The sequence below is a fragment of the Dendrobium catenatum genome, unplaced genomic scaffold (assembly GCF_001605985.2).
Source record: "Dendrobium catenatum unplaced genomic scaffold, ASM160598v2 fragScaff_scaffold_1417, whole genome shotgun sequence".
Lineage (NCBI taxonomy): Eukaryota > Viridiplantae > Streptophyta > Magnoliopsida > Asparagales > Orchidaceae > Dendrobium > Dendrobium catenatum.
Window position 1 is genome coordinate 85,057 of NW_021319879.1, and position 26,300 is coordinate 111,356.

Genomic DNA, 26,300 nt, shown 5'->3' on the forward strand with positions numbered 1-26,300 from the left:
CTGAGTGAGGAGATCGAAAGCTGGGCGTGAAGTGGAGATGAGGCGTCGGGCTTCAGGGATCGGGAAGAGGAAGGGAGTTCGGGTATGGAGGTAGGGATCTCTCTCTCTCTCTCTCTCGGCTTGGTGAGATCGGGATTGAGGAAGTTCGGTCATGAGGTTGGAGTCGGAGAGGTATCGGGACTGGGTTTATGTCGTCCTGCTGGAGTGGAGGTAGGTGTTCGGCTTGGAGAGGAGATCGGAAGAGCAGGGGGTCGTGTGGGTAGTGAAGTCGGAGAGAGCCAGGGGTTTGGCGTGAGAAGGTAGAGCTTCGGGAGCAGAGAGGGATCGGGAGAGAGTCGTGGAGGAGAGCAGCCGAAGCTTTGTGTGAGCCACGGGTATTTAAGGACGCGAGCGAAGCTACGGATCGCAGGATTTGAGCAGGATTCCCGGGACGACGCTGACTGCACAGCGATTCGGCGTGATTTCGGGCAGGATTCTCGGAGAACTGAACTGAGTCATCGTATACGAGGTATGCAGAATTTCTTGCGAGTTTTCTTGCCGGATTCGCGAAGATTTTGACGTCTCGACCAATACGAGGTTTGTATACGGTATTCATGATTTTATTCCTATTTTCTGTGGTTTACACAGAGGTTAACATCCAAATTAAATTTAAATAAAAATATTTTAATTACTTATTCAAGTTTGCATTTAATCCATTTGATTATTTAAATCAAGTCACTTGTAATTATCCAAGTCTTGTCCACGGTTCACTGAAAATTTTGGCACTCTCGTCGTCTCTCCCGTTTAGGGGAAACTGGGCCTTCCCACCATGCTAAGAAAAGCGTGTATGGTAGATATCCTCATACAAGGATACCGCGGCCGTATTTTCTTCGTCTCCCATCACGCTAAAAAAAGCATGCATGGGTCTTCGGTACCTGTTGCAAAAGAAAAGTTGTTTTCCCGTAAGCGGGTACTTATGGGTATCCGCACTTCATCTTACACATCGCACCAGATTCCCATCCCACCACGCAAAGAAAAGAGTGTATAGGTGGTTTTTCGGTGCGCCACAAACATTGAAGAAGGAATTTCGGGTGATTACCCGCTTCGTCGCAAGCATCGAATCGAACTTCCTCCCACCACGCTAAGAAAAACGTGTATAGGTGGTTGTTTCGTCGTGCAACAAGCATCAAAATCGAGCTCTCAGAGTTTTAGGGATAGGAGGCTTATACTTTTGCGTTCAAGCGGCGACGAAGATTTAAAAAAAAAAGCACAAACGCACTTTTTTTATTTCTTTTTTTTTTTTTAACTTCTCCCACTCTTCTTTTTTTTTAATGAAACTCTCCGCTCTCTTTTTTTTTTTAATCTTTCTCCTTATTCCCTTTCTGAATTTTTTTTCTTTTCTTTTCTTTTTTTTTTTTTACGATCAACAACAACATGTATACATACATATAACTAAAATTAGTAGTCATAATACAAGCAATGCATACAACGATCAACAACAACATGTATACATACATATAACTAAAATTAGTAGTCATAATACAAGCAATTATCAATAGTCTAATTAGAGAAATTAGCAATGTTAGCCTCATTAGCTAGTGTTTAACCGTTGATGCAAATAACATTCCTTGCTATTGAAATGCTCTCCTAGTGAGCTGGAGTAAGTGACTAGAATGAACCTGCTATTTGGAGAAATATGGGCTAAGATGGGTTGTGGGCTTGCTGTTTTGGGTTTATTTTTGGGTGGAAACAGTGAGCTGCAGTGGGCTTTATGTGGGGTTTTTATGGGTTTTTGGATTGCAGGAAGGCTGAAGTTGTAAAGTAGGCTATAACCAATGCATATTTTGGTGGTTTTATTAGTGGAATGGACTGTTTTGGGTCTTTGGAGAAGGCCATTTGTGTTAAAACAGTGGGTTTTATGGACTATATGAAGACTGTGGTGAACTTGTGAAGTAGATTTGGCTGAAGGCTAATGGGCTTTGAAATATTGGGTTCTGGATAGGAGTTAGGATGATAAAGTGGGTTGTTTTGATAAATTGCTGAAATGATTTCAGCAAGATACACCAGGGAATAGAGCTATTGTGGGCCTTGGTTGTGAGGACTGCTGTTTGGGCCATTTGAAAGTTGTTGGCTTAGTCGTTAAGTAGATTTAGAATAGGATGTTTTAGAGGACAGCAGGTTAAAAACCATTGGCTTGTATGGGTTATTGGAATGATTCCACCTAGATATTCTAAGGAATAAAGCCTTTGAAGAAAACGACAGTGGCTCTGTAGGCTTCACGTGAAAGTTGCAGGATTACATGTGTAAGAAAGTAGTCAAGTGGAGTTGAAGGCTGCAGGAAGAACTGGGAACCTGCAAGTGAGGGAAAGGGAGCTCCGTTTGCTGCCAGTATTCGGCTTAAATAGGAAGGTTTTGCTGCTCTACTAAGGCGTTTTATGTTGCGCTGGTGTAGGTGGGGAAAATTGGTTTGAAGGAGGGACTGACGGGCTACAGCCCAGGTTTGTTTTTTTTTTTTTTTTGTATGTATATTTTTTTAATAGAGCAAAGGAAGAATGAAGGCTCGGATGAACTTACCTGGCTAGCTTTGTAGCTTGCGGCTTTGGGCTTCTTCAGCAAGAACTGGAGAGGGAAATGTGTTGAGCGATTAGGTGGAAGAAAAATGCAGTATGTGGAGAGCTCCGTAGATTCTTGTTTGCTGAAGTTTTTTTTTTAGACCACCAGCTTGAGGAGAGGAAGCTGCTGCTGGTTTTAGAGAACAGGAGCTGGAGTTTTACGTGTAGAGAAAAAGGTAACCTTTTTTTTGCGCGCACAATCTCATTCGAACAAATTGACAATGCATTTAGAGTATTGACGGTGTTCTGGACACAACGACATAGTCCGTTTCGAGATCGGACGTCGTTTGGATAGCGTCTGAGTGAATTTTTCTTTGAAATTCATGCTTTGCCTCGGGATGCATGTCGCACTCCTTGTATGCTCTAATTTGTACAAATTTGTTGACATTCCTAAGTATTTGGGATGTTCTGAACACAGTGGTGGAGTCTGTTTCGTGCTCGGTCTTCGTTCTGGCAGTGCCGAGGCCTATTCTCCTCGATATGCGAATACTTTCTATTTAAGCGGAATACTGGCAGCAAACGGAGCTCAGTTTCCCCCACGTGCAGGTTCCTAGTTCTTCCTGCAGCCTTCAACTCCACTTGACTACTTTCTTACACATGTAATCCTGCAACTTTCACGTGAAGCCTACAGAGCCACTGTGGTTTTCTTCAAAGGCTTTATTCCTTAGAATATCTAGGTGGAATCATTCCAATAACTATACAAGCCAATGGTTTTTAACCTGCTATCCTCTAAAACATCCTATTCTAAATCTACTTAACGACTAAGCCAACAACTTTCAAATAGCCCAACCTTTTGTGCTCCATTTGCGACGCCATCTTGGACTCTAACTCATTATCATTTAGTAAGCATAATCTTCCTCTAAGCTATTGCCCTTATGCAACTGTATCAGACAGGACTCAAATGTCGCTTCTTCAAGATGCACTTCTTTTATCAGACAGAGCTTTGGATTCACTTTCATGGATGGCTTCCATTGGATCCATGGTTTGACTCTTATGACTAGTTTAAAGAAGAGTTCGTTGATAGGCATTTGATGTAACTGAGATTACTCGATATGTTTTCAAATAAAGTGAATCTTCACTCTCTTCTTCCCCATCTTCATCTGTTTTGCATAAAAGATGCTCAGACATGAAGTACAAGAGCATAATAGACTGCTTCATTGGTTGGTGATAGTACTCCAAATTATTAATAATCTTTTGAATTAAAAATGTTCTTCTTCTTCGTTGACATCTTAGGCTTATTTGGCCTTTTTGACATTTCTGGTAGGACTTTGAAGAACTGCTTTTTATGTCAATATACGGTGGTACAACTAGAATGTCCTTGAGTCAGACTTGGAGATGGATGTGCTTGAACATGGTTTTTCTCCGAATTCAAGCATTGATTCAGTTGGAGACTTTCGACTCCAAAGACTCTTAACTGCTTTAGCACCTTCACAATTTTCTTTGAGATGCAGTCTCTCATTTTTCATCTTGAAGCTATTTTCTTTTATTCTTTCTTCTTAGTTTGGTGGTATGAAAGAGGATGTAATCAACTTTGTAGATTCTCTTTTTAGTTGAATCCAAATGCTATTTTATAGTACAAATTCCTCTATTTTATATTTTCTTTCAAATTAGTCTTTAAAAATATAGCAATCTTCAATAGGGTGGTTGATTACCCAATGAAATGGGCAAGAATTTGGATTATTTGTTTGATCAACCTCTTCGGGTTCTTAGATTTTGTTGGTCGAAGACCCGCTTTAAGTGCTTTGTCGAAATAACTTAGTTATATTTCCTCTCTTAAAAAAATATTCTTTATTCATTTTTTATTTTGAGGGATGAGAATATTTAATCATGAATTCTCATTATTTCCTTTGATGCTCTCCTCCGCCAAGGAAGGTTCAATGATTTTCATTTTCTCCTAACATCAAATTTCAGCGACGGTTGGGATTGATTGACTACTTCGGTTCATCATTTTTGTAGGCAAGTTTTTTTCTCTAATCAATGTTGTAGGCTACCGCTTTTCCTTATCAACATTGACTGAGAAAATAAGATACGATTCAGCATTTTGGTATCTAGAGCATTTTTACCTCTTTTAAATATTTGTACTTCATCCCAATTTTGGTATTGATTGTTTTGAACAAACCCTTCTCATTCCAAGATCCAGCTTTAGGCTAGGAGCAAAAATATGGGTACTTCATCCCATTTCCATTAACGCTCTATTCTTAGGATGTCTAGACATTATTTTCAATAAAAGGAAAATTTGTACTAAGCACTTCCAAATATTTAATGTGGTGAAATTCAAAAATATTGCAAATGCTTGAACTATCAATATGCTTATTAGCAGTGCTATATCCTGTACATCCTTTTGACAGGAAGCATCACACAACCTGGATTCTATGAAGCCCGCTACTTTATTGACCCAAATGACCAGATAAAAGATACTTTTATATCCTTTAAAGGTTGGAGCAAAGGGATTGCTTTTGTCAACAGCTTCAATATTGGAAGATTTTGGCCAGTAAGAGTTTCTTTTCATATGCATACCAATTTCTTTTTTCAGATTCTCTATACTAAACATTATTTTTCTTTATTTATTTTTTGGTGTTCTGATCTATTGTTCGCAGTCCTTGGGGCCCCAATGCACTCTTTATGTTCCAGCGCCAATCCTTCACTATGGGGAAAATGTTGTGGTACGTGCCAATCAATTCTTTTTAACAGAAAAAAACTGAAATGCTTTTTTTTTTTTTTCTTCTTCTTTCCTTTTAGTTTTTATAGCGTGGCAAACCTTTCTATGAAAAAAAAAAGGAAATTAATATAACTGCTTCGAAACATATCGTAACACAAAGTTCTTTTACTGTTTCTGCAGATTTACCAACTAATAATTCTTAGCTTTGTTCTAAAATATTAATGTGTTTTTGTCACAAATGTTCCATATAAGAAGCACGAAAAGTTTGGAGAATTAAATTTAAAATACCGTTTGTTGCACTTTTCAGGTAATATTCGAGCTTCATACTTCCAACCCAAACCTGACGATTGAGTTCGTTCAGCAGCCGGATTTTACATGCGGTCAAATAGCACAGTGATTATGATATTCAGGTTTTATTGGGATTGCTTTTTTATTGTTTCTTAAAGAAATTTTTTTTTATATAAAAATTTTAAATTTTTAATAAAAAGTTGCTTTAAGAAGCAGCAAGAAAACCGTCTCAGACTAAATCTCTATCAAAATTCTTTCCTGCTCATAAATGGGTGATAGCTGGCCTTATGCCAAATATTTGGACCATAAATGAATCAAGTACCATGCTATTTAAACTTGTTTTTTTTATTGAGTTGTAGATTATAGCATAAATATTAAAATCTTATTTGAAGTTAATCATTTTTATGTAAGTTTTTATAAGAATTGAGTTTTAATCGATAAGAATTATAACTACAAAGGAAGTATTGATGACTTAAAACTATCTTATAATTAATAATAAATATTACTCATAATTCTTTATTGAGATTGAATAATTCAAATATGTTATAAGTTATAATTAGATTCTTTTCATTTTTTTTAAATGTTTTTAATATAAAAAATTAATTAAAAATAATATTTAACTATTAATCTGTTCATTGTTTTTACGTATTACGTTATTATAAAACACAAAAGAAAAAACCTACGTTCTCGACTTACTATTATAATAATCTTAAGTAATTAAAAACATACGTTTTAATGTAGATATGATATGTACTAAAACAAGCCTTGTATATAATTTTTGCTTAACTAGTTAAAAAAACACATTAGCATGATTATACATACAAATAAAAAAGTTTATTTCAATTTTCTTCATTTCTACAAATTTATTATTATTATTATTATTTTAGGGTGTAGGTTAAAAGGAAGACTTCTACGATTCAATATGGTGCTGAAATTATATTTCACAAAAGTATACACATTAATACGAATAGATGGATTCTAATTTATAACGGAAGAGCATCAACTTTAAAATATATTTAATAATGCGAGGTTGACATTCGCAAATCATATTAAAAATACGAGTTTGAACGTCATCATTTTGACGCAATAAAAAATATATCAAATATTAAGGTATAAAAACCAAACGCAAATGAAACAAATTAACAAATCATCCCCAACAGCCAACCAACATAATAGTATGAACAATTATAGTGGGGTGTCAGATCAATCCCTTAAAAAAAAAAAAGCTTGGTTTGTGCTCACCAATATTATAAATCTTGCATATCTTTAATTCAATGTAAAAGAGCTGTGAAGCCAGCAGTGAGCAAGAAAAACCATGGGAGGAAGACGACCCATTATTGGATGAAATCCGATTTCGTATGTTGATTACTGTAGCAATGGTTGATTTAAATACAAAGATAAGTAAGTGGCAAAAGTCCATTCTACCCTAGATAGTTACATAAAGTAAACTGCAGAAAGGTTGCTGCAGGGAGGCTGTCGCAGGATGTAGTGCTGCCAACGAATAGTTGCTGTTGCAGAGGACAGTGGAATATGATTATTGCTTTACACCGTCCCTCAAGGTGATGGGCGGGACAACCATCACCTTGGATCGGAGAGACTGAAATGTTGATACGGGTGGAGCCTGGTGAACACATCGGCGATCTGATCTTTACTGGCGATGTGTTGGACGTCGATTTGCTTGGAGTTGATGGTGTCCCGGACAAAATGATGGTTGATTTCTATATGTTTTGTCCTGGCATGAAAAATTGGATTGCGAGCAATGGAGAGAGCAAAGATGTTGTCACAGAAAACGGGCGTTGCAGGTAGTTGTATGTTGAAGTCACTGCAGAGTCGTCAAAGCCATATGAGTTCGGCAATGACAGCGGCCAGAGAGCGGTATTCCACTTCAGTGGATGACCTGGCGACAGTAGTCTGTTTCTTAACGGACCACGCGAATAAGGATTTGCCAAGGAAGATGCAGTAACCGGTGGTGGATTTCCGGTCGGCGTGGTCACCAGCCCAATCTGAGTCGGAGAAGGTTGTGAGAGCAAAGTCTGTTTTTGGTATGAACAGAGTATAATCAATAGTGCTGGCTAAGTATCGAAGTAGTCGTTTAAGCATTTGGAAGTGAAGCAGTAATTGTGTATGCATATGTTGGCAAAGTTTGTTGACAGCGAACACAATGTCTGAAAAGTATTGAAGACAACCAACTAACTGGCGGAATAGTGCTGGCTAGTTAAATGGAGTTTGGAGAGAAGGGTCAATGGGAGGTTTGGTTGGTAGAGGTGTGTTGAGAGCTTTACAGTTTGTCATGGATGCTGTGTTGAGGAGATCTTGAATGTAAGAATGTTGAGAGAGGTGGAAGCCCGTCGAGGTGCGGGTGAAGTCAATCCCAAGAAAGCGGGAAAGTGGGCCTAGATTTCAAATTTGAAATTTTTGATGAAGAGTTGTGAGTAAGGATTTTATGAAGGAAGGGTTGTTCCCGGTGATGAGTATATCATCAACATAAAGAAGAATGTAGATCGTGATGTCGGTTTTGGAAAGGATGAAGAACGAAGGGTCGTCATTGCTGCAGTGAAAGTTTTGTTCTGTTAGATAGGTTGTCAAGGTAGAAAACCAAAGACGTGGTGACTGTTTTAGTTCGTAAAGAGCTTTGTGAAGAAGACACACGTGGTTTGGGAATTGAGGATCGGTGAAACCGAGAGGTTGAGCCATATAGATTGTTTTATTGATGATGTCGTGGAGGAAAGCATTGACGACGTCGAGTTGGAGTATTGGCCAATTGTGATGTAGAGAAACAGTTAAGAAGAGACGAATGGTAGGAAATTTGACGACGGGGCTGAAGGTTTCAAGATAATCAATGCCGTATTCCTGTTTATAACCCTGTGCGACAAGCCGAGCTTTGTGACGGGCTATAGATCCATCGGCGAGGCGCTTAATTTTGAAAATCCATTTACAACCTATAATTTGCTGATTGGAGGGTGGAGGGACTAAGGACCAGGTTGATTGAGCCTGCAAAGCATTGAACTCAGATGACATTGTCAGACGCCAATGTGGAGATTTGGCGGCAGTCGTATAAGAGGTGGGAAGAGATGCAGATTCAGTAATGTGGTGAAGATCGAGGATTTGGAGAGGCTTGAGAGAACCTGTTTGAAATCTTGTTATCATAGGATGATGAGGTAATGGGATAGGAGAGGTGGAGCGGGTGTGTGAAGATGTTGAAGTGGTCGGAAGAGAGGCTGATGACGTTGGAGCAGTGGTAGTTATATTAGGAGCAAGGAAGTTGGCTAGAGATTGTGATGTGTCTGGAGATGTAGAGGATATGGTGGGATTAAGGGGACTAGCTGGAGGTTCTGTATGAGGAGGAAAAGGGGGCATATAACAGGATTTTCTGTGATGGGAGTAACTGGAGATTCAGGGATAGTAATAGTAGACAAGGGAGAAGATTGTTCAAAGAATCTAACATGACGGGAGATGTAAATTTTTCCTGTGGTGGGATCGTAACATATGTATCCTTTTTGTTGAGCAGCATAACCGAAGAACAGGCAAGGGATGGAGCGCGGGGATAATTTATGTGGAGAATAGTGACGAAGCCATGGGTAGCATTAGTAGCCGAAGATTTTTAGGTGGTGGTAATTCGGCTGTCAATGGAAGAGAAGTTCGTATGGTGATTTTACGGGGTTAGAGGAGGGTAGGCGATTGATGAGGTAGAGAGCTGTGTGAAGTGCCTCGGTCCAAAAATGCGAAGGAAGCTAAGCGTCGATGAGAAGAGTACGCGTGGTCTCGATGAGGTGGCGGTGTTTTCGCTCAGCAATTCCGTTTTGTTGAGGGCTATGCGGACAGGTGAGCTGGTGGTATATGCCGGTTTGGGAGAAGAAATCCTGGAGAGTAGAGTTAATAAATTCACCACCGTTGTCAGAGCGGATTGTTCGAACAGGGAAATTGAATTGTTTTTCTAGAAACTTAATTAGTTTTATTAAGAGGAGAGGAACTTCAAAGTTTAGTTTAATAAGAAAGAGCCACGAGTATCTGGTAAAATCATCTACAATTAGTATGTAATAACGATAGCCATCATATGAGAGAACTAGGGAATGTCCCCAAACATCTAAATGCAGTAATTGTAAAGGAGAGCTAGATACATGGTTAGAGGGAGAGAAGGGAAGCCTGTGACTCTTAGCTAGTTCACAGGAATTACAATTTTTAATAAATGAAGTACTAGATGGAAGAGCAAGCTGCTTCAATAGAGTTTGAAGCACTCTAGAATGCGGATGACCGAAGCGTCGATGCCATATGGCAGTAGAAGAGAGATCGTCGGAGAAGGTGGTGGTAGCCGTGGCCGCAACATGAGTGGTGGAATCAGGGCTGACAGTAACGGGGTAGAGGCCGTTAAGGCAAGGACCACGGAGAAGCGTTCTGTTGGTCGTCGAGTCCTTAAGAGCAAAGCCAGATTTATCAAACAAAACAGAACAATTGTTGTCATGTACGAGTTTCGAAATGGATAGAAGACGATGAGTAAGGTGAGGGATGTGGAGCAAAGAATTTAAAGAGAGCTTACGGAAGGGGGTGGGAAGGAGGCCATTGCCGTAGTGTTGAATTGGGAGTGGTGTGCCATTACCAATCAGCACTTGTTCTTTACCAGTATAAGGTTGTTGAGAAGGTAGAGGATCGGGCGACAGATGAGCAGTGGCGCCGCTGTCGAGGTACCAAGGTGCAGAATCTGTATTGGTGTTGTTGGCAAGCAGAGCGACGTCCGAAGAAGAGCTTGGAGAGGAATACTGAAAGTTTCCTCGGTGCCAACAGGTGACAGCAGAGTGTCCGGGTTTACTACAGATTTGGCAATGTCCGTCAAAACGGGGAGCGTGATGAGGGCGAGGGGAACTATTTCCACAGCCACGGCCTCTATAGTTATTGAAACGACCTCGTCCTTGTCCTCTGTTCGAAAACAGAGCAAGTGTGGGATCAGTGGGAGGTGCAGCGGTCGCTAGTGATACCTCTTTAACAGCATCAGTTGTCTGGTGCACCTCTTCACTGCGGAGCAGTGAATACAAGTTTTCTAGACTGATGGGATGAAGCGACGAGCGAATGTAAGTCTTGAAGGATTGATACGTAGGAGGTAAACCATTCAGGATATAATGTAAGACGTCTTCACTGTCGACGGATCCTCCGACAACATTGATGTTGTCGACCAGTGTTTTGACGGAAGCAAGGTAATCGGTCATTGTCTTGTTTTGCATAGACAACGAGTGAAGCTCATTTTTCAGTTGAATTACTCTAGACCGGTTTGTGGAATAGAAACGCTGCTCCAGCATTTTCCAAATGGAAGCTGTGGTATCGAGATTCAACACATACGGAAGAATCGTTGTGGAGATCGTAGAGAACAATGCCACAGATAGATTTTGATCTATCAGCGTCCAAAAAGAAAATTGGGCATTGAGAGTGAGCTGACCGGCGGCAATTAACAAATGTTTGGGAGGGCAGGGCTGGGTGTCGTCAAGGTAGCCGGAGAAATTGTTGGCAGCGTATAGCTTTTGGATAGCTGACCGCCAAGTTGGGTAGTTGTCCAGTAGAAGTTGAACGTTTATAACGTTTTTGATGTTTGAGAGCAGGAATTTGAGGGTGGGGGTATGTGAACATCTATGTTGTTCGGATTTTCATGTGAGGAAGGTTGAGGTGTGGAGGTAGCGGAGACGGGTGAAGAGTCGCCCATTTTGAGCAAAAAGATGCCGTTAGGCAATCGGCTCTGATACCATAAAAGAGCTGTGAAGCCAACAGTGAGCAAGAAAAACCATGGGAGGAAGACGACTCATTATTGGATGAATTCCAATTTCGTATGTTGATTACTGTAGCAATGGTTGATTTAAATACAAAGATAAGTAGCAAAAGTCCATTCTACCCTAGATAGTTACATAAAGTAAACTGCAGAAAGGTTGCTGCAGGGAGGCTGCCGCAGGATGTAGTGCTGCCAACGGATAGTTGCTGTTGCAGAGGAGAGTGGAACATAATTACTGCTTTACACAATGGCAGTACACTAATGTTAAAACTGTAGTAAGTGCAAATCTAAAAGGTTAATACACCATTGTGAACTGTTTAAAAATTGCCATTACAAAGAGTGGATTCTAGGAAATCAAATTTCAACGAAGTATTCTCTCAATGTGCTCATGCAAATGCTTTCTTTCTGGAGTAGACGATATACATCGGATCAGAGTGCCCTGGGTTTGGGGATATGTCTACAGCCTGCAAGAGAAGATCCCATGGAAAGTTGACGTCAAGTTTAGAAAGTTGCAGGCTTCTTTATAAGTGATTATAAATGAAGTCAACTAAATCATTCATACCCATAACACATGATAATGATTATAGTTAGGCCTACCTAAAAGTATCAAAAATATCAATTTTCAAGCATGGGTACCAAACCACCAATTGATCCACGCCATTTTTTTTTTTTTTCTAAGGAGAGAAATAAATGCAAGCAGAGCAGTAGTAGAGAGAGAGTTTAATATCTTTGTATTTTACCAAGATTCAACACACAGATTAAAAATAAAATTGCGATGGCACTAAAATTTTGATTTAGAAAATAAAAAGAAGAGAGATGCCATAATGAAATGACTATAGAGCATTTGTTGTTGATTACAAATGTTTTTTTCTCATGATTAAAAAAAGTGTTAATGCAGTATAACAAACATAAATTTTAAAGAATAAATTGTGGTAAAAATTAGAAGTCTTGTAGCATAAGAGTAATCTTCAAGAGATTATATGTTTGTTTGATCATACCCTTTTGAGGAGAGTAAACTAAAGATCATGTAATTCGGTATTAATCTTGGTGATAACGTCAAATATCTAGAGTTGGTGTCAATAGCATGCATCTGCTTTACAAGCAATGATGTATGTTGACGTTGCTCGAGATGATGTATGGGTGTCAAAGACAATGAGTTTCAATATTGCATTAACCATTATTGAGCGACAGCGACCCATAGTATGGTGATGATAGTCACAAGATTGTAATCCTATAATGGTGGTCGAATAATCGTAAATGTGCAATGGTGATTAGAGGATTGTAATCATATGATGACAGTCAGAGATAATAGTTGTGTGATGGTGGTCAAGTAATAAATATAAGGCTAAAGAGATAGAAATACTGTATATGAGCGTCAGTGGAATGTAATTGGGTTGCTTAGGTTGAAGGACAATAGTCGAGAGATGTAGATCAGCGAATTGTAATCGGACAGTAATAGTCAAAGAACAATTGTCAAATGATAGTGATCCAATAATGAAGATCGGGCAATGGTTCAATGGCAATGGTTTGATTGGGTGATGGATCGATGGCAAGAGCCGGATGGCAGTGGTCTAATGATGTTGGTCTTGTATAGGTTCAACTTTGGCAAGGCAGTGATCCAATGGTAGTGGTTGGATAATGATGCTCAAATCATGGTTCGGGCTTGAATCTCAATCTAATATTCAAGTCCCTTTCATATAGAGAGAGAAAGCCTATTTATATATTTTTTTTAGAGTAGCATGCCCTATAAATATAACTAAAATCTTAAATGCTCCATCAAATGACCCATACTAGATGCCCCAATCATAAATCATTCATCCAATATTTATGTTTCTTAATGATATCAAAATTAAATGATTTAGGCATATTAAATTTGTCTTATCAAGATCTATGATGCACCAGTACTTCTCCTTAAGGAGGTATGCAACATCTAATAAGTATCAAACATGGACACACCTCCAATATGCCTCCAGCACGTATCGGACATGGCTAAGATGTGTCTCACGCGTGTGCTCTAAATGTTTCTTTTTAGTTATTTTTAAATATAGTTTCTTATATATTTAATTTTTATTTATTAAAAGAATAAAAAAATTTCTTATTTCCTCTCCACTATACCAAATAAATCACGCACACTCAATACACCATCCCTCAAACATTCTTCACATATTTGTTTCTCTCGAGTGGGTTACAGCTATGGATTCATATGGATATCTAATATCATTTCAACATCAACGCCCGAAGTTGGCAATGTCTACACCCATAGTCACTGCCACATGTCGTTTTAATATCTCATCTTTGTCCAACGTGTAACGTGGAACACCCAAGAGGAGTGAATTAATATTTCTTTTAAATGCTGCAAAATTTTATTAAAAAATATTAACTAAGAATTGTGAGAAAAACAAGCCAACAATTTTGAATATATTAATGTTTTTTTATCTGGCTCGTCTTCTGTTGGTAAGGTCTCAGGTTCAAGTAAACCATATGTTGACCTGTATTCGGCACAAAAAAAAAAGAAAATAAAAATCCCTTACCTCTCTGCCGAAGCACGTCGCTCCCCACGTCGCTCGCATGCCGAGACCATACCCAACGTCGCATCGTCCACGACTCTGCACGCCGAGCTTCTCTCTCGTCGTTAAAATGAGCACGAAGGCTCTTGTTCGCGGGTCCTCTTCGCTCTCTGACCCTCTCTCCCTCTTCGACTCCTGCGTAGCTAATCGACTTCGTTCCTTCTCCGACTTTCCCTCCTGCTGAATCAGAAGTTACAACGTTTGGATCGGAAGCAACGGACGGAGCTCGCTCACTGTGCGGTTAACTTTCTTCCTTTCGGGCTCTTCTTCGGCCGAATCCCGTCCGTCCAGAGAGAGAGAGAGAGGAGTTTAGGTCCTTACCTGAAGCCGGCCTCCACCTTCCCTATCCGACCCCAACAAGCCGCAGCCCTGTGCGGCTTTCTCCTCCGACCCCGTCGTGGTTGTGCGACTTCGCTCCCATCGACGACTTTCCGTCCCTGCGGGATTGGAAGTTACGACATTTTTGATCGGACACAAGAACAGGATCCCGCGGGCTGTGAAGTTAACTTTCTCCCTTTCGAGCTGTTTCTTCGGCTCCTTGGCTGTCCGACATCGCTCCTTTGACTTCGACGCCGATCCTTCGATGACTTTCCCTGCCGAAACGGAAGTCCCGACATTTTGATCGGAACTAGAACATGAGCTCGTGGGCTGTGGAGTTAACTTTCTCCCTTGCATACCCGACTTCCTCCTGTCCTGGCCGAATCAAACTAGCCGAGCTCCCCCTTCTCTGTTCTGAGCTCCCCTAGCTTGCTGTTCAGCCGGCCCTTGTCCGAGCCCTCTCTGCCCGATTCTGCTCCAAGCCACAAGCATTAGATTTTTAGGTATATTATTATTGTTATTATTAAATATAATAATAATAGTAATATTAATACTAATGATAATTATTATTATCATTATTATTAATATTACTATTATTCTATTATTATAAAAAAATGTGTGGGTTGCTCTCACCTCGATATCCGTACTCTCCACCATCGGTCCGCCGATCCCAAAGGTATAGTTTCTGGAACCCTTGTTTGCTCTCTTACCTCGGCATGCGTGTCGAGTCGGTGGTCTGTCTATACACGCTTTTCTTAGCGTGATGGGAGGGGCAACCAGCGCGACACCCACAACAAGGTAGGTGAGCGACCCTTGGTTCCAAATCCTGCCCTCGATGTGTGCAACGAGCTGGCTAACCACCTATACACGCTTTTTTTAGTGTGGTAGGAGGGAACTCGGTGCGGTGCGTACGACGAAGTGGGGATACCCATAAGTACCCGTTTGCGGGGAAACAACTATTTTTTCTCTTGCAACAGGTACCGATAGAAGACCCATACACGCTTTTCTTAGCGTGGTGGGGACAGAGACTTTACACGGCCGCGGTGTTCTCAAAAGAGGGCACCTACCATACACGCTTTTCTTAGTGTGGTGGGAAAGGCCCAGTTTTCCCCTAAACGGGAGAGACGCCGGGAGACTGCCGAAATTTCGGGTGAACATACTCTATTCGGACCTATTTTGAAATTCTAAGAGAACAAAGATGTGGACTCAAGTCGAACATTTGAACTGGCACGAAGATTTGATTTGGACTATAAAGGACTTGTACTCGAACAAGAATAGTAGACTTGGGGACCTAAATCAGAACCAAAATTCAAATGATTTCTAAAAACCAAATTCAAATGAAATAAAATCAGGTTGAAACCAAAATTCAAGCCAAATTGAATATTCAATTGAAATCAAAAGACCTCAAAAGACTTTGAACAATCATTTGAACATACATTCGGACTCAAATTCAAAGGAACTAAGTGTAGAGGGCACTAAAATTGAACAAGACTCAGACTACAGAGGACATAGAACTGAGCTTGCACATTAAGCTCATGAACCTGATTTAAATTGATCCTGAAAGGACTTGAACTTGTGCCTGGTTTGAGCATCATTGCCCTCTCACATTCGACGTCAATCAAGCTACAACACCTTTTACGGATGTATTCAGTGTAGCGCACAACGAATTTAAATGCCCACTAGTGCCAGCAATCATTCAACCGAGGACAAATACATAGAACCCGTGCAAGAAGAACGTGATTGATTGACACATTAAGTGCAAATACCTATGATCCCTTGTAGAAGGTCCGCTGTATGTTCGACACATATTTGTGGGCAAAATGTGAAATATTTGCAACATATCACAAATATGTACGAGCGCGATGTAACAGACTCCTACGAACATCCTTAGGAGCTCCCCTGCAAATGAATTCTGGTGGATAACAGCATTGGGCATATCGTAAGCACATCGAACCACTGTGGGCATCAGTACAAGTATCTCCTACGAACATTCCTAGGAGCTCGTAGTAGATACAACAGTTCCTACAAAGTCAATGCACTATACATTAAGAAGCAACGAACAGTTGTAAGGTGTACGAGTCCTACCCATATATAGCAATCAAAGATTCGTCCCTGCAGGCAAAATCAAATACATCAAGGCAAACCACCTGAGATTGGTGAAAGGTGGATATGGTGAAGGTGACAACGGCTCTTCTGCAAACATTTCCGGAAGGTCGTAGTGGATACAAGTCCCTGCAAATATATGCAAGTTGCTTGTGGATAACAACAGTGGGCATATCGTAGGTACAACGAACCACTTGGGCACAAGTATTGATATCACCTACGACATTGGTGATCAAGATCTTCAACTATTTCGAATACAAGGGCGACTTAATGTACAAAAAGTACACTCCCTGGCATAATCAAAAAGGAAGTTTGAACAAATTAGAATCAAACTTCCTGGTATTCCAAAGTCTCTTCTAAGTTCTATACTTAAGAAGAGAACAGTTCCGGTGCCCACAAACACCGGAAATAATGAGTCCACTACACTGACGACCTCAAAAGGAGTTCTCTTCAAAGCAACAAACTTCAAAGTCCAGAATAATTCCCCTGTGAATAAGTAAAGGCGAGTCAACACCAAGACGCGTGCCACCGGATCTGCAACACTCATACGAGCAGACAGAAGGTGTCCACAAATTATAACGTCACGCCACCGGATCTGCAATACTTATACAAGCAGACAGAATGCATCTATAATCTACAATGCCATGCCACCGGATCTGTAACACTTATACAAGCAGACGGCGTCTGTAATCTACCACGCCACGCCACCGGATCCGCAACATTCATGCAAGCGGATAGAAGGCATCTACAAGTACTTTAAAAGTACCCCCACATGTGCACCGTAGTTTATATACACTCAGGTACACTAAAAGGGGTAAAAGCAATTATAAAACCCGCATGGATCCTAGCGAGCGTGTTATTGGTACACACGTGACGTCTAGGGATACTGCGCGGGTCAATAAATTTAAACTCGATCCTCCTAAGCAAGTAAATAGAAGTCGACAAGGTTCAATAAATAATTACAAAATGCCCCCAAACACCCGCATGGGCCCAGGAGAGCGTGTTATTAGTACACACGTGATGTCTAGGGATGTTGCGCTGGTCAATAAGTGAATTCAGGTTTGAACCTGATCCTTCTATACGGATCAATAGGAGTCGACGGGGTTCGAACCTTCGAACAAATACACGATTGTGGTGACCGGTGTATTTGTTTTAATACATTTATATTAGGCCTTCAAGGCCCATAATCAAGAGAATTCACTATCAAAGGCACAAAGCCTATGAAACCCGATCCTCCTAAACAGGCAAATAGGAGTAGACAGGGTTCAAATTATCGGATAAATATACGGTCATGAATTGGACCGGAATATTTATTTTATACATTCATATCAAGCCTTCAAGGCCTTTAACAAAAAATTTCATAAACAAAGGCACAAAGCCTACGAGAAACCCGATCCTCAGTCAACAGCTCAGCCGAGTCGACAAAGTTCAATCCAAAAATGAAAATGACCCCATACACCCCGATAATGGCAGTGTTGAATGCTAATCTCAACCGGAGGGGTTCACGAATACTTTCAAATGTCTTCCAAAAGTCCACTCAAATTCTAAACTCCAGAAAATCCCAAAATTTCCAAGATATTTAAATTGAAATAAATCCGTCAATGCTTAAAGAAAAATCCATCCACACTCCGCAATAGTTTGTCGGGGTGGATAAATTAAAAACTACTTCAGCTCACAAAGAGCCAAACGCCTAGTCGAAAATATCACTAGGATCCATTCTCAAAACAATCTCCTGCCAGTAAGGACGTGGTACGTGTCCTTTAACCGGCGGTTTGTCGCCAAATGGCATCGCAGGATAAACGGTTATGACCCAGGGCCCTCTGAATCGAGTGGTTTTGCCGCCAAATGGCACCACGAAATATCGGTTATGGCCAGCGCCGTTACGCTCCTTAGTAGCATCAAATCCTTGAGATATGAATCAATATGATATGATCGATAGGGCACAATGCCCTCTGTTAACTAAGGTAGATTCAAATTTGTCCCCTTAGACAAACATCCACCCCAGGTCTACAAGGTCCCCTTGGACGAAGCAACCCATGGCTGCCGACAAGGATCCTTCTGTCAGATTGGGTCGACTACCTCCTTTAACTAAGTAGACCAGGGACCACAATGGCCCGGGACGACGGAACCATGGGATCTTGATCAGGTCTATCATCCATTCCCCCAGCATCCACTTTAAATGCAAGATGGTGAAATTTTCTATTTTAAATACAAAACCTTCAAATTTCCAAACATTCAAATCTTCAAATTTCCAAAATTCCATACCTATGCTGCTACTATATGCCAGATACCACGTATCTTAACGTATCAGATTGACGACTAGCCTTAATCGAAAGTTCTCTCTCGTGATCGGGAGAGGTAATAACTATAGGGGCTTGCGCCTATAGGAAACCAGAACTGAGATCATAAAGTCCTCACAAAATGAGGGTGAAATCTCTTGGTAGTGTCTTATCTACAAACTCATCTGCCTGCCAAAATTTACCCCAGAATTTAGTCCGTTAAAACTCCCTCACCGAATAAAAAGAAAAAGTGGCGGGGAGGCCGGTCCGAATTTTCGGAGCCCACATATATATATATATATAATTAAAAAATCTGTAAAAAAAAAAATCAAATCATAAAACAAAAACAAAATCTACTTTCAGCCTCATCTCAAATTTCTACCCTCACCATCATTGTCATCATCGTCTTGTGCATGTTAAGGTATATTATCCATATTTTTAAAAAAAATATCTAGTGCAGGTGACAAAGACCCATGCATGTCTTTAATGGCATGATGGGCTAGAAGAATCCTAGCCATAGTGTCTCGTGACATGGACCATGCAGATCATTAATGGCGTGATGGGCAAGCCTAGCACTCCCAATAATGCCTTCTATATGGCAGAGACATTGAGATGCTGCCAAAATTTTGATTGAACAGACCTAAATAGGAAAATTAAAGGGAGGATACAAAATATGAACTTAATCTAAAAAAAGGTATAATTAAATTGCATTAACAAAAGATAAAATCAAATTATCCAGTTTAGCATACCATTGAATCGTCAAATGCAATGTTTCCTTGATGAGTGTGCTAGTGATGCGATGAGTGCATAATTATCTTAATTAGTATGCTTTTGAGAAATTCACTAACGCCTCAAAAAGCATGTTATTATTCTGAGAAGTATTCCCCAAATTTGAAAAAAGTGCACTTATCCCTAAAAAAAATGCAGCTGCCTCAAGAAATGTGTATTTCCTTAAAAAATATGTCGCAACATTGAAGAGTGTAGCCATCTCGAGAAATACACTACAATCAGCTTTGAAAAATATGCCACCACTCCTACAAGCGTGTTATAATTTTAAAAAGAATATAAATACATAAAAAATATGCCTATCTAAAAACTACAGCTGTCTCCTAAGTATGCTACTACCATGAGATATGTGCCATTACTCTAAAATGCATGCCGTAATTTTAATAAATGTGTTATTATCTCGAGATGTGTGCCATTACTTTGAAATATATATTCAATTGCTTTGAGATATATGCCATTGACCTAAAAAGTGTAATGTTTGTTCTAAAATAAGAAAGATCAATATATGGTACAAAAATGTGCAAATAATTTGTGAAATGCATTAAAAAGTGTGTGCATATTATTAAAAAAATAATAAAAAAATAAATAAATAAATAACCTGCATGTGCTACGACGAGTGATCAAATGCTTAAATACAAGATAAGAAAATGCTATGCAGGTGGAAATAAAAATAAAATCCAAATTGACATTTCCTTAAAAAAAAAAAGCATGCAAGTAATTTTGCTTCATGGTTGCAAAGAATAATGATTGAAGACAGCCTCTCATCGACTATTACAAAGAAGGTAAGCTGTCAATAAATAAATTATTAGCATAACAAAATTAGAAAAAGAGTATTGTTGAATGCATTTGTCAGTAATAAACTTTATCACAGATCTTTTGATCAATATAGTTAGCATGTATGTCATTTTAAGAGAATGTTTAAACCCCACATGTGCTTCAACCAATGTACAAATGAAACGTCTGAGAATTCTGTACAGGGATGTTATTTTAAAAAATTGCCAAACTAAATTTCAAAAGAAAATCATTTTTAAGTCCAAATTCCAATAAAAATATGAAAAATTCAAAATTTTATAAAATCTAAATTATTCAAATAAAAATTGTTATTCAAAACTTAAAGCGAAAATCAATCCATACTCTACTCTATAATGGTTAAGGATGATAAGTTTTAGAATAACTTCTCTTGCAAATAACAAATGTCTTGTTGAAAGTATCATTATGATTCATGCTCAAATGATCTCACCACTACGGATGTGGCACTGATAGGATGATTTTGTTGCAAAATAGCACAATTATATTATGGTCACAGCCAAAATCCGTATGTTCCCTAATAGTTAAAAGCCCCTTGAGTAATGAATCATATGATACATTTGATAAAACATAAAATCTTCTATTAGCTAAGGTCGATTAAAATTTATCTACTTAAACAAACATCCATCCCATAGTACAAGGTACCCTTGGATGAAGCAACCCATGATTGCTTACAAGAATCATTCGATCAAGTTGGGTCCATCACCTCTCCTAACAAAGTAGACAAGGGACCATGATAATCTAGGATAATAGAACTATGGGATCAAGATCAGATTCATCATCATTTCATCCGCTATTTGCTTTTAGTAGTATAGAATGATAAATTTTAAAATATGAAATTAAGATACTACTACTATATGCTAGCTAACTAGTATCTACCAAATGAATAGCCTTAATTGAAAGTTTTCTCTCATCGTCAGGAGAGGTAATTAACCATAGTTGTTTATGCCTATCAAAAACCTAAAATTAGATTATGAAATTCTCACAAAATGAGAGTGAAATCTTTGTTTAGTGTTTTATCTTAAACTCAAACTTAATTTGCCTTTGAAAATTTGACCTAGAACATTGATAAAGCTTTTCTAAAAAGCGAGAGACTAGGGCGCTAATTTTTAGAGCCCGCAATATTATTCTCAAAGAAACCCTAGAGATATATTACAAATTTGTTTCGCAAAATTTAGCAAGTTTTTTCATAGATTTTACATAGTTCTTCACAAATGAAGTTGCCTCATAATTTCCCTATTATCTTATGAACTAATGAAGTTGCCTCATCATTTCCCTATTATCTTGCGAAGGAGAGAGGGTTCTCCAACTTGCTGGGAGCAAAAGCAGAGAACTATAGTGAAATTCCAAAATAGAGGATTTGGAGAGTACACGTAAGCTTGTTAGCCAAACCACTATAAATCAATTTGTGTACTTTATCTTTGCTTTTGTATTTTGCACTTTATTTGTATTTTCTTTCACTACTATTTTATGTATGGTTATGTGTAGTGGTTATATCATTAAAGGAATGAAAATCTGAGTTTCTCTTGAACTTGCCAAATAATGCTAAGTTCTTTAAAAAAAATCATTTTAAACTCTTGGTGCATAATTTTTGAAAAAAGATTTCTGATATATTTGCTAAAATGAAATAGAATTGTATTTTATACTTCTCAAAGAGAATTTAAAATTGGTATTTAAAGCTTCTGCAAAGTAATTCACCCCCATCTTGATGTGTAGTACACTTTCACCAAAATTTTCTATTGCACTTCAGACTCAGACCAGACTACTTTTATTATCATTAGATTTATCTTGTCGAGATATTCAATTTAACTATAAATTTGCTGAAATAAGAGTTTAGATGATCCTAAATTTAATTATGAAAATTTATAATTTAAATATGCATCATGATTTATACCTGATCAAGTCAATTTTGATGATATATCATAAATATATTCCATATTTTCATTTCATGGGCACAAACTAATTACAAATATATGGAGGGTACAAGACAAGTTATACACATAAAATGAGCATAAGGCCAGTTACAAATATTAAATTTATATGAATTTGAAGAAATTCATCATAATTACGCCCACACCATCTCTTGTTAGGTGTAACCAGTGAAAGAATTAAGATTTAAAATTAAAAAGAGAAGAATAGATTACCCCAAATCAAGGGAGACAAAGCTTCTATAATATATATAATTCTAAGAAAATTTAAGGATAAAATTTCATATCATACGTAGCTATATGTAACTATACTCAAATGTAGAAGAGAGCCACCTAAATCCCTCCGATTGCACCACTGGATATGACTCCTATTGCTCAGTGCTAAGCAAAACCTAAACCGTCAGCATTTTCAATGTACAGAAAAGAAATTTATAATGAATAGCATCAACCATTTAAATGTAAGCAGTGCACATCTTCAATGGAGTATGGAAGATAAAGTTGTTATGGTTCTAAAAAGAAGCAATCATAAAAGGTACAAAATCAAATTTTAAGAACATACCACCGGTGGCTCGAATCCGCCAGCATAATGAAAATAAGAGCCGACAATCCAAGCATGATCAGCATCACCAGTTGATGTCCAGATTGAAATGGCTTTTGTCCAAAAGCAACGATTAGAGAAGCTGCCTTGCAATCAGCATATACGAAGTTTACTCTTTGTGCACTACGAATATGAATATGAATATGAATAAACTATTTACATGCTGTATTTCCAAGTTGTAGTACAGTCAGAATCAGCTAAAATTGAAAGATGTCATGATTAGTATGTTTTAAGTTCTGCTTGCAGCCTACAACCCAGAACTAGAGGAAGAAGACTGCGTGTTGCAAGGCAGATTTTATAAGGGGTGCTCCACCAAACAACAGTAATCAAGCTCATTTTCCTAGATATACAAGGAGTTAACCTTAAATAAACATACGAAGATAAATTTGAAAAACGGAAACCTGACACCCAACTTAGGTAGAAATAGTCTCATGTCTTAGTATTAGATTTCATTTGCAGTGTGTACTGCTTTATAGTCAATGGCATAAACTATATAGTAAACAAATTATGCAAACTATAACCTTAACAGCAATCGAACAAACAAAATCTAGACTTGATTCTAAAAGTAAAACCACAGTTTCATGGACAGAAGATGAGATTAAACTGAATCAAACAAATAACAAGTCCGTGCTACCTCATTATAGCTAGACCTTCTGGCTTGAGTATCCGCTGCATTTCCTTGAACACATCAATTGGTTTGGTCAAATAATCAACACTAACCTGGAATGAAATAAGATAGGTTTCCACAAATAATCCAAATAAATAAGAAATATTACAAATGATTCCACCTTGCCAAAGAAAACTTGAACAATGGTGAATGTGTAGATGACAGCCGATTTTTTTAGAGGAAACAGGGTGAGTGGGTGGGAGAGTGGGGAGTGGGGGAAGATTTTAGCTTTGAAATATTATTGCTACACTAGAACCAAATATATAAATTAGAATTTATACAACAAAGGACATGAAGAAGCTTTCCACGCTAATACATATCTTCATATTATCATTATGAAAATCATAAATACAATCCTTATGCCAGCCATGCATTCTTATTATAGCTTCTATATTTTTAAGAAACCCCATAAACTCAGGGTGGCACAATTCATGATACCAAATGAGTTAAGAAAAAAAGAGTGTAAAGTATGATAAGGACAGTGAAGACAACTAAAATTTTGCTCTGATGATAGTACATATAAACATACCAAGTCAGATATCTTATCAAGTTAAATGATAGTAGTCAAATTCAATGTGTTTTTTGCACGGATATGAAAATTTTCATCATGCACTAGCTGAGTGACTCTTGCTTTCATAAAATAAGGGTGTTTTCTTTGAAGAAGCAATACTCGTATCAACAAGTAGGCTTCATAGTCAAATAGTTTTGGATATAATATTGGGGATAATGTGTGATATTTAGCTTCCATGTGTGGGATCCAAAAATTCGCATCCCGGCCTCTCTGAAGACCCTCTTTTTTCTTTTCAGGTCATCAAGGAGAGTTTTAACGAGTAAGTTCAAAGGCAAGAAGGCATATTGGATTTTAATAAAACATTACCCAAAGATTTCGCCCTCATTTTGTGAGTACTTTATGATCTGAGTTTAGGTTTTCTATAGGTGCAAGCCCATACAATTAATTACCCCTCTCGATAACGAGAGAGAACTTTTAATTAAGGCTAGTTGTCAAACAGATGCAGAGTATCTGGCTTATAGTAGAAGCATGGTTAGGTATTTGAAATTTTGATATTTAAAATTAGAAATTTTACAATTTTGCGCTTAAAGCAGATGGAGAGGGGAGTGATGATGAGCCCAATCAAGATCCCATGGTTTCGTAGTCATGGGTCATCATGGTCCCTGGTTTACTTAGTCAGAGGAGATAGTCAACCCAACCTGACCAAAGGATCCTTGTGGGCAGTCATGGGTTGTTTCATCCAAGGATATTTTGTAGACCTAGAGTGAATATTTGTCTAAGGGAATAAATTTGAATCAATCTTAGCTAACAGAGGCTTTGTGCCCTATCGATCATATAGTATTGATTCAGTACTCAATGATTTAGCACCATTGAAGAACATACAGGCTCTGACCATGACTGTAATATAATGATGTCATGTGGTGGCAAAATCACCGAGTCAAAGGGTCACGATCATAATTGTTTACCTGTGGTGTCATTTGGAGCCAAAATCACCGGTTAAAGGACTCATGCCACGTCCTAATTGGCAAGAGATGATTTAGGAATGAATCCTAGCGATATTCTCAATCAAACTTTTTCTCTTTGTGAACTGCAGTGATTTTCAAATTTGTCCACCTTGACAAACTGTTGCGGAGTGTGAATAAATTTTTATTTAAGTATTTAGGTGATTTTTTTCATTTTTAAACATTAATTTTGGTGACTTTTGAGTTTTTTGAATGTTTTGAGAATTTGGGATACATTTTGAATGTTTTGGATCCCCTCCGAATGAAATTTTCTATCAACACGACCATTATCATGGTTATGGACGATTTTTATCTTGTCGGGTGAATTTTGTCGACTCTGTCCACTTGCCAACAGAGGATCGAGTTCTTCGTCAGCTTTAGGCTTCTATTAATGAATTTTCTTTGTTAGAGACCTTGAAGACTTAATATGAACGTAAAAAGAAAATGTCTCGGTCTAAACCATGACCGTATATTTGTTTGATAGTTCGAGTCATATCGAATCCTATCTATCCACATAGAAGGATCGGAGTCGAGCTTAAGTTCATTTCCTGACCTACGCAGCATCCTCTAATGCCACGTATCCTCTTACAATGTGCTCGTCATGGCCCATGCGAGTATTCATATTTTAATACATGAAGGGCATTCATGTAACATTTATTTGTAGTCAACTAGGCAAGTGACTATCACTGAAGAGTGCAGGATTTTGTTTTACCATTTGCAAATGCCTTCTATCTGCCTGTATGTATGTTACGGATTTGATGGCGTAACGCTGCATTATGGGTTGCTTGTTGTTGTACAAAGACTGTCCTACAACACTGAACACTTATTGGCAAGATATGCGAACTTCTTTGACAGGCCTGTGAACGCTTTCTGCCCCCTTGTATGAATGTTATGGATCTGGTGGCATGGCATTATACTTCATTTATTGCGCATCGACAGTGATGTTTAGTTCATCTTGTCTTCTGTAGTTTGCAAATAAGCCTATCAGTGATCTGTAGTTGTTTACTACGGATGGGGTCTGCACCTATGGCTGTGAGGTCGATCGACTTGCAAAGAGGAAGGATACATTTAAGGCTTTCAATTGGGTGAGGAGATCACTGTAGTAGGAGGCGGAAGGATTAGGATTGTAGATGGGGATTGGTCGGCTTTGTGCATCTGTGGAGGTCGAGCTCATGTGAATAGCAGGCGACGAAAGCTGCTTAGCTAGCGCAATTTGGAGATAGGAGAAAGATGGAGGTCGACGAGCTGGGTTGTGTTTGGTTGAGGATGAACGGGGATGTGGTCAGGGAACCCGACGCTGGTTAAAGTGGAGTTGGTCTGCTATGAGATAGAAGTGGAGGAACTAGCTAGGAAAGCATTCGGCTGAGACAAAGGGGATTGAGGTTGGCTACATGGATTCAGAGCAGGCAGTGAAGTTTGAGTTGAAATTTGTTCAATATGAATTAGGT

The 26,300-nt window shown here is 38.7% G+C and overlaps 2 protein-coding genes and 1 long non-coding RNA gene across 4 annotated transcripts in view; 2 read left to right on the forward strand and 1 right to left on the reverse strand.

Annotated features, from left to right (window-relative positions):
- Positions 1 to 4,005, forward strand: part of LOC110116117 (alpha/beta hydrolase domain-containing protein 17C) — a 28,555-nt gene extending 24,550 nt beyond the window's left edge. The window contains exons 5-7 of the mRNA XM_028699962.1: positions 3,010 to 3,137; positions 3,482 to 3,573; positions 3,856 to 4,005. Of these exons, the coding sequence (XP_028555795.1) occupies positions 3,010 to 3,137; positions 3,482 to 3,573; positions 3,856 to 4,005 (370 nt within the window). The remainder of the gene's footprint in view (positions 1 to 3,009; positions 3,138 to 3,481; positions 3,574 to 3,855) is intronic.
- Positions 4,006 to 4,911: 906 nt separating this feature from the next.
- LOC110116123 lies at positions 4,912 to 22,628 on the forward strand. 2 transcript variants are annotated; one of them, XR_003702677.1, is made up of 4 exons: positions 4,912 to 5,082; positions 5,189 to 5,254; positions 5,558 to 5,660; positions 21,440 to 22,628. It is a non-coding gene; the product is annotated as an uncharacterized LOC110116123 (long non-coding RNA). The 2 variants fall into 2 exon arrangements; XR_002305422.2 differs by lacking the exon at positions 21,440 to 22,628 and having other exon boundaries at positions 4,914 to 5,082; positions 5,558 to 5,886.
- LOC110116116 overlaps positions 11,510 to 26,300 on the reverse strand; it is a 30,270-nt gene continuing 15,479 nt past the window's right edge. Inside the window, exons 6-8 of the mRNA XM_020849590.2 lie at positions 23,308 to 23,393; positions 22,635 to 22,755; positions 11,510 to 11,751 (exon numbers count right to left, since the gene is read on the reverse strand). Coding sequence (XP_020705249.1) covers positions 11,674 to 11,751; positions 22,635 to 22,755; positions 23,308 to 23,393 — 285 coding nt within the window. The 3' untranslated portion in view covers positions 11,510 to 11,673. The remainder of the gene's footprint in view (positions 11,752 to 22,634; positions 22,756 to 23,307; positions 23,394 to 26,300) is intronic.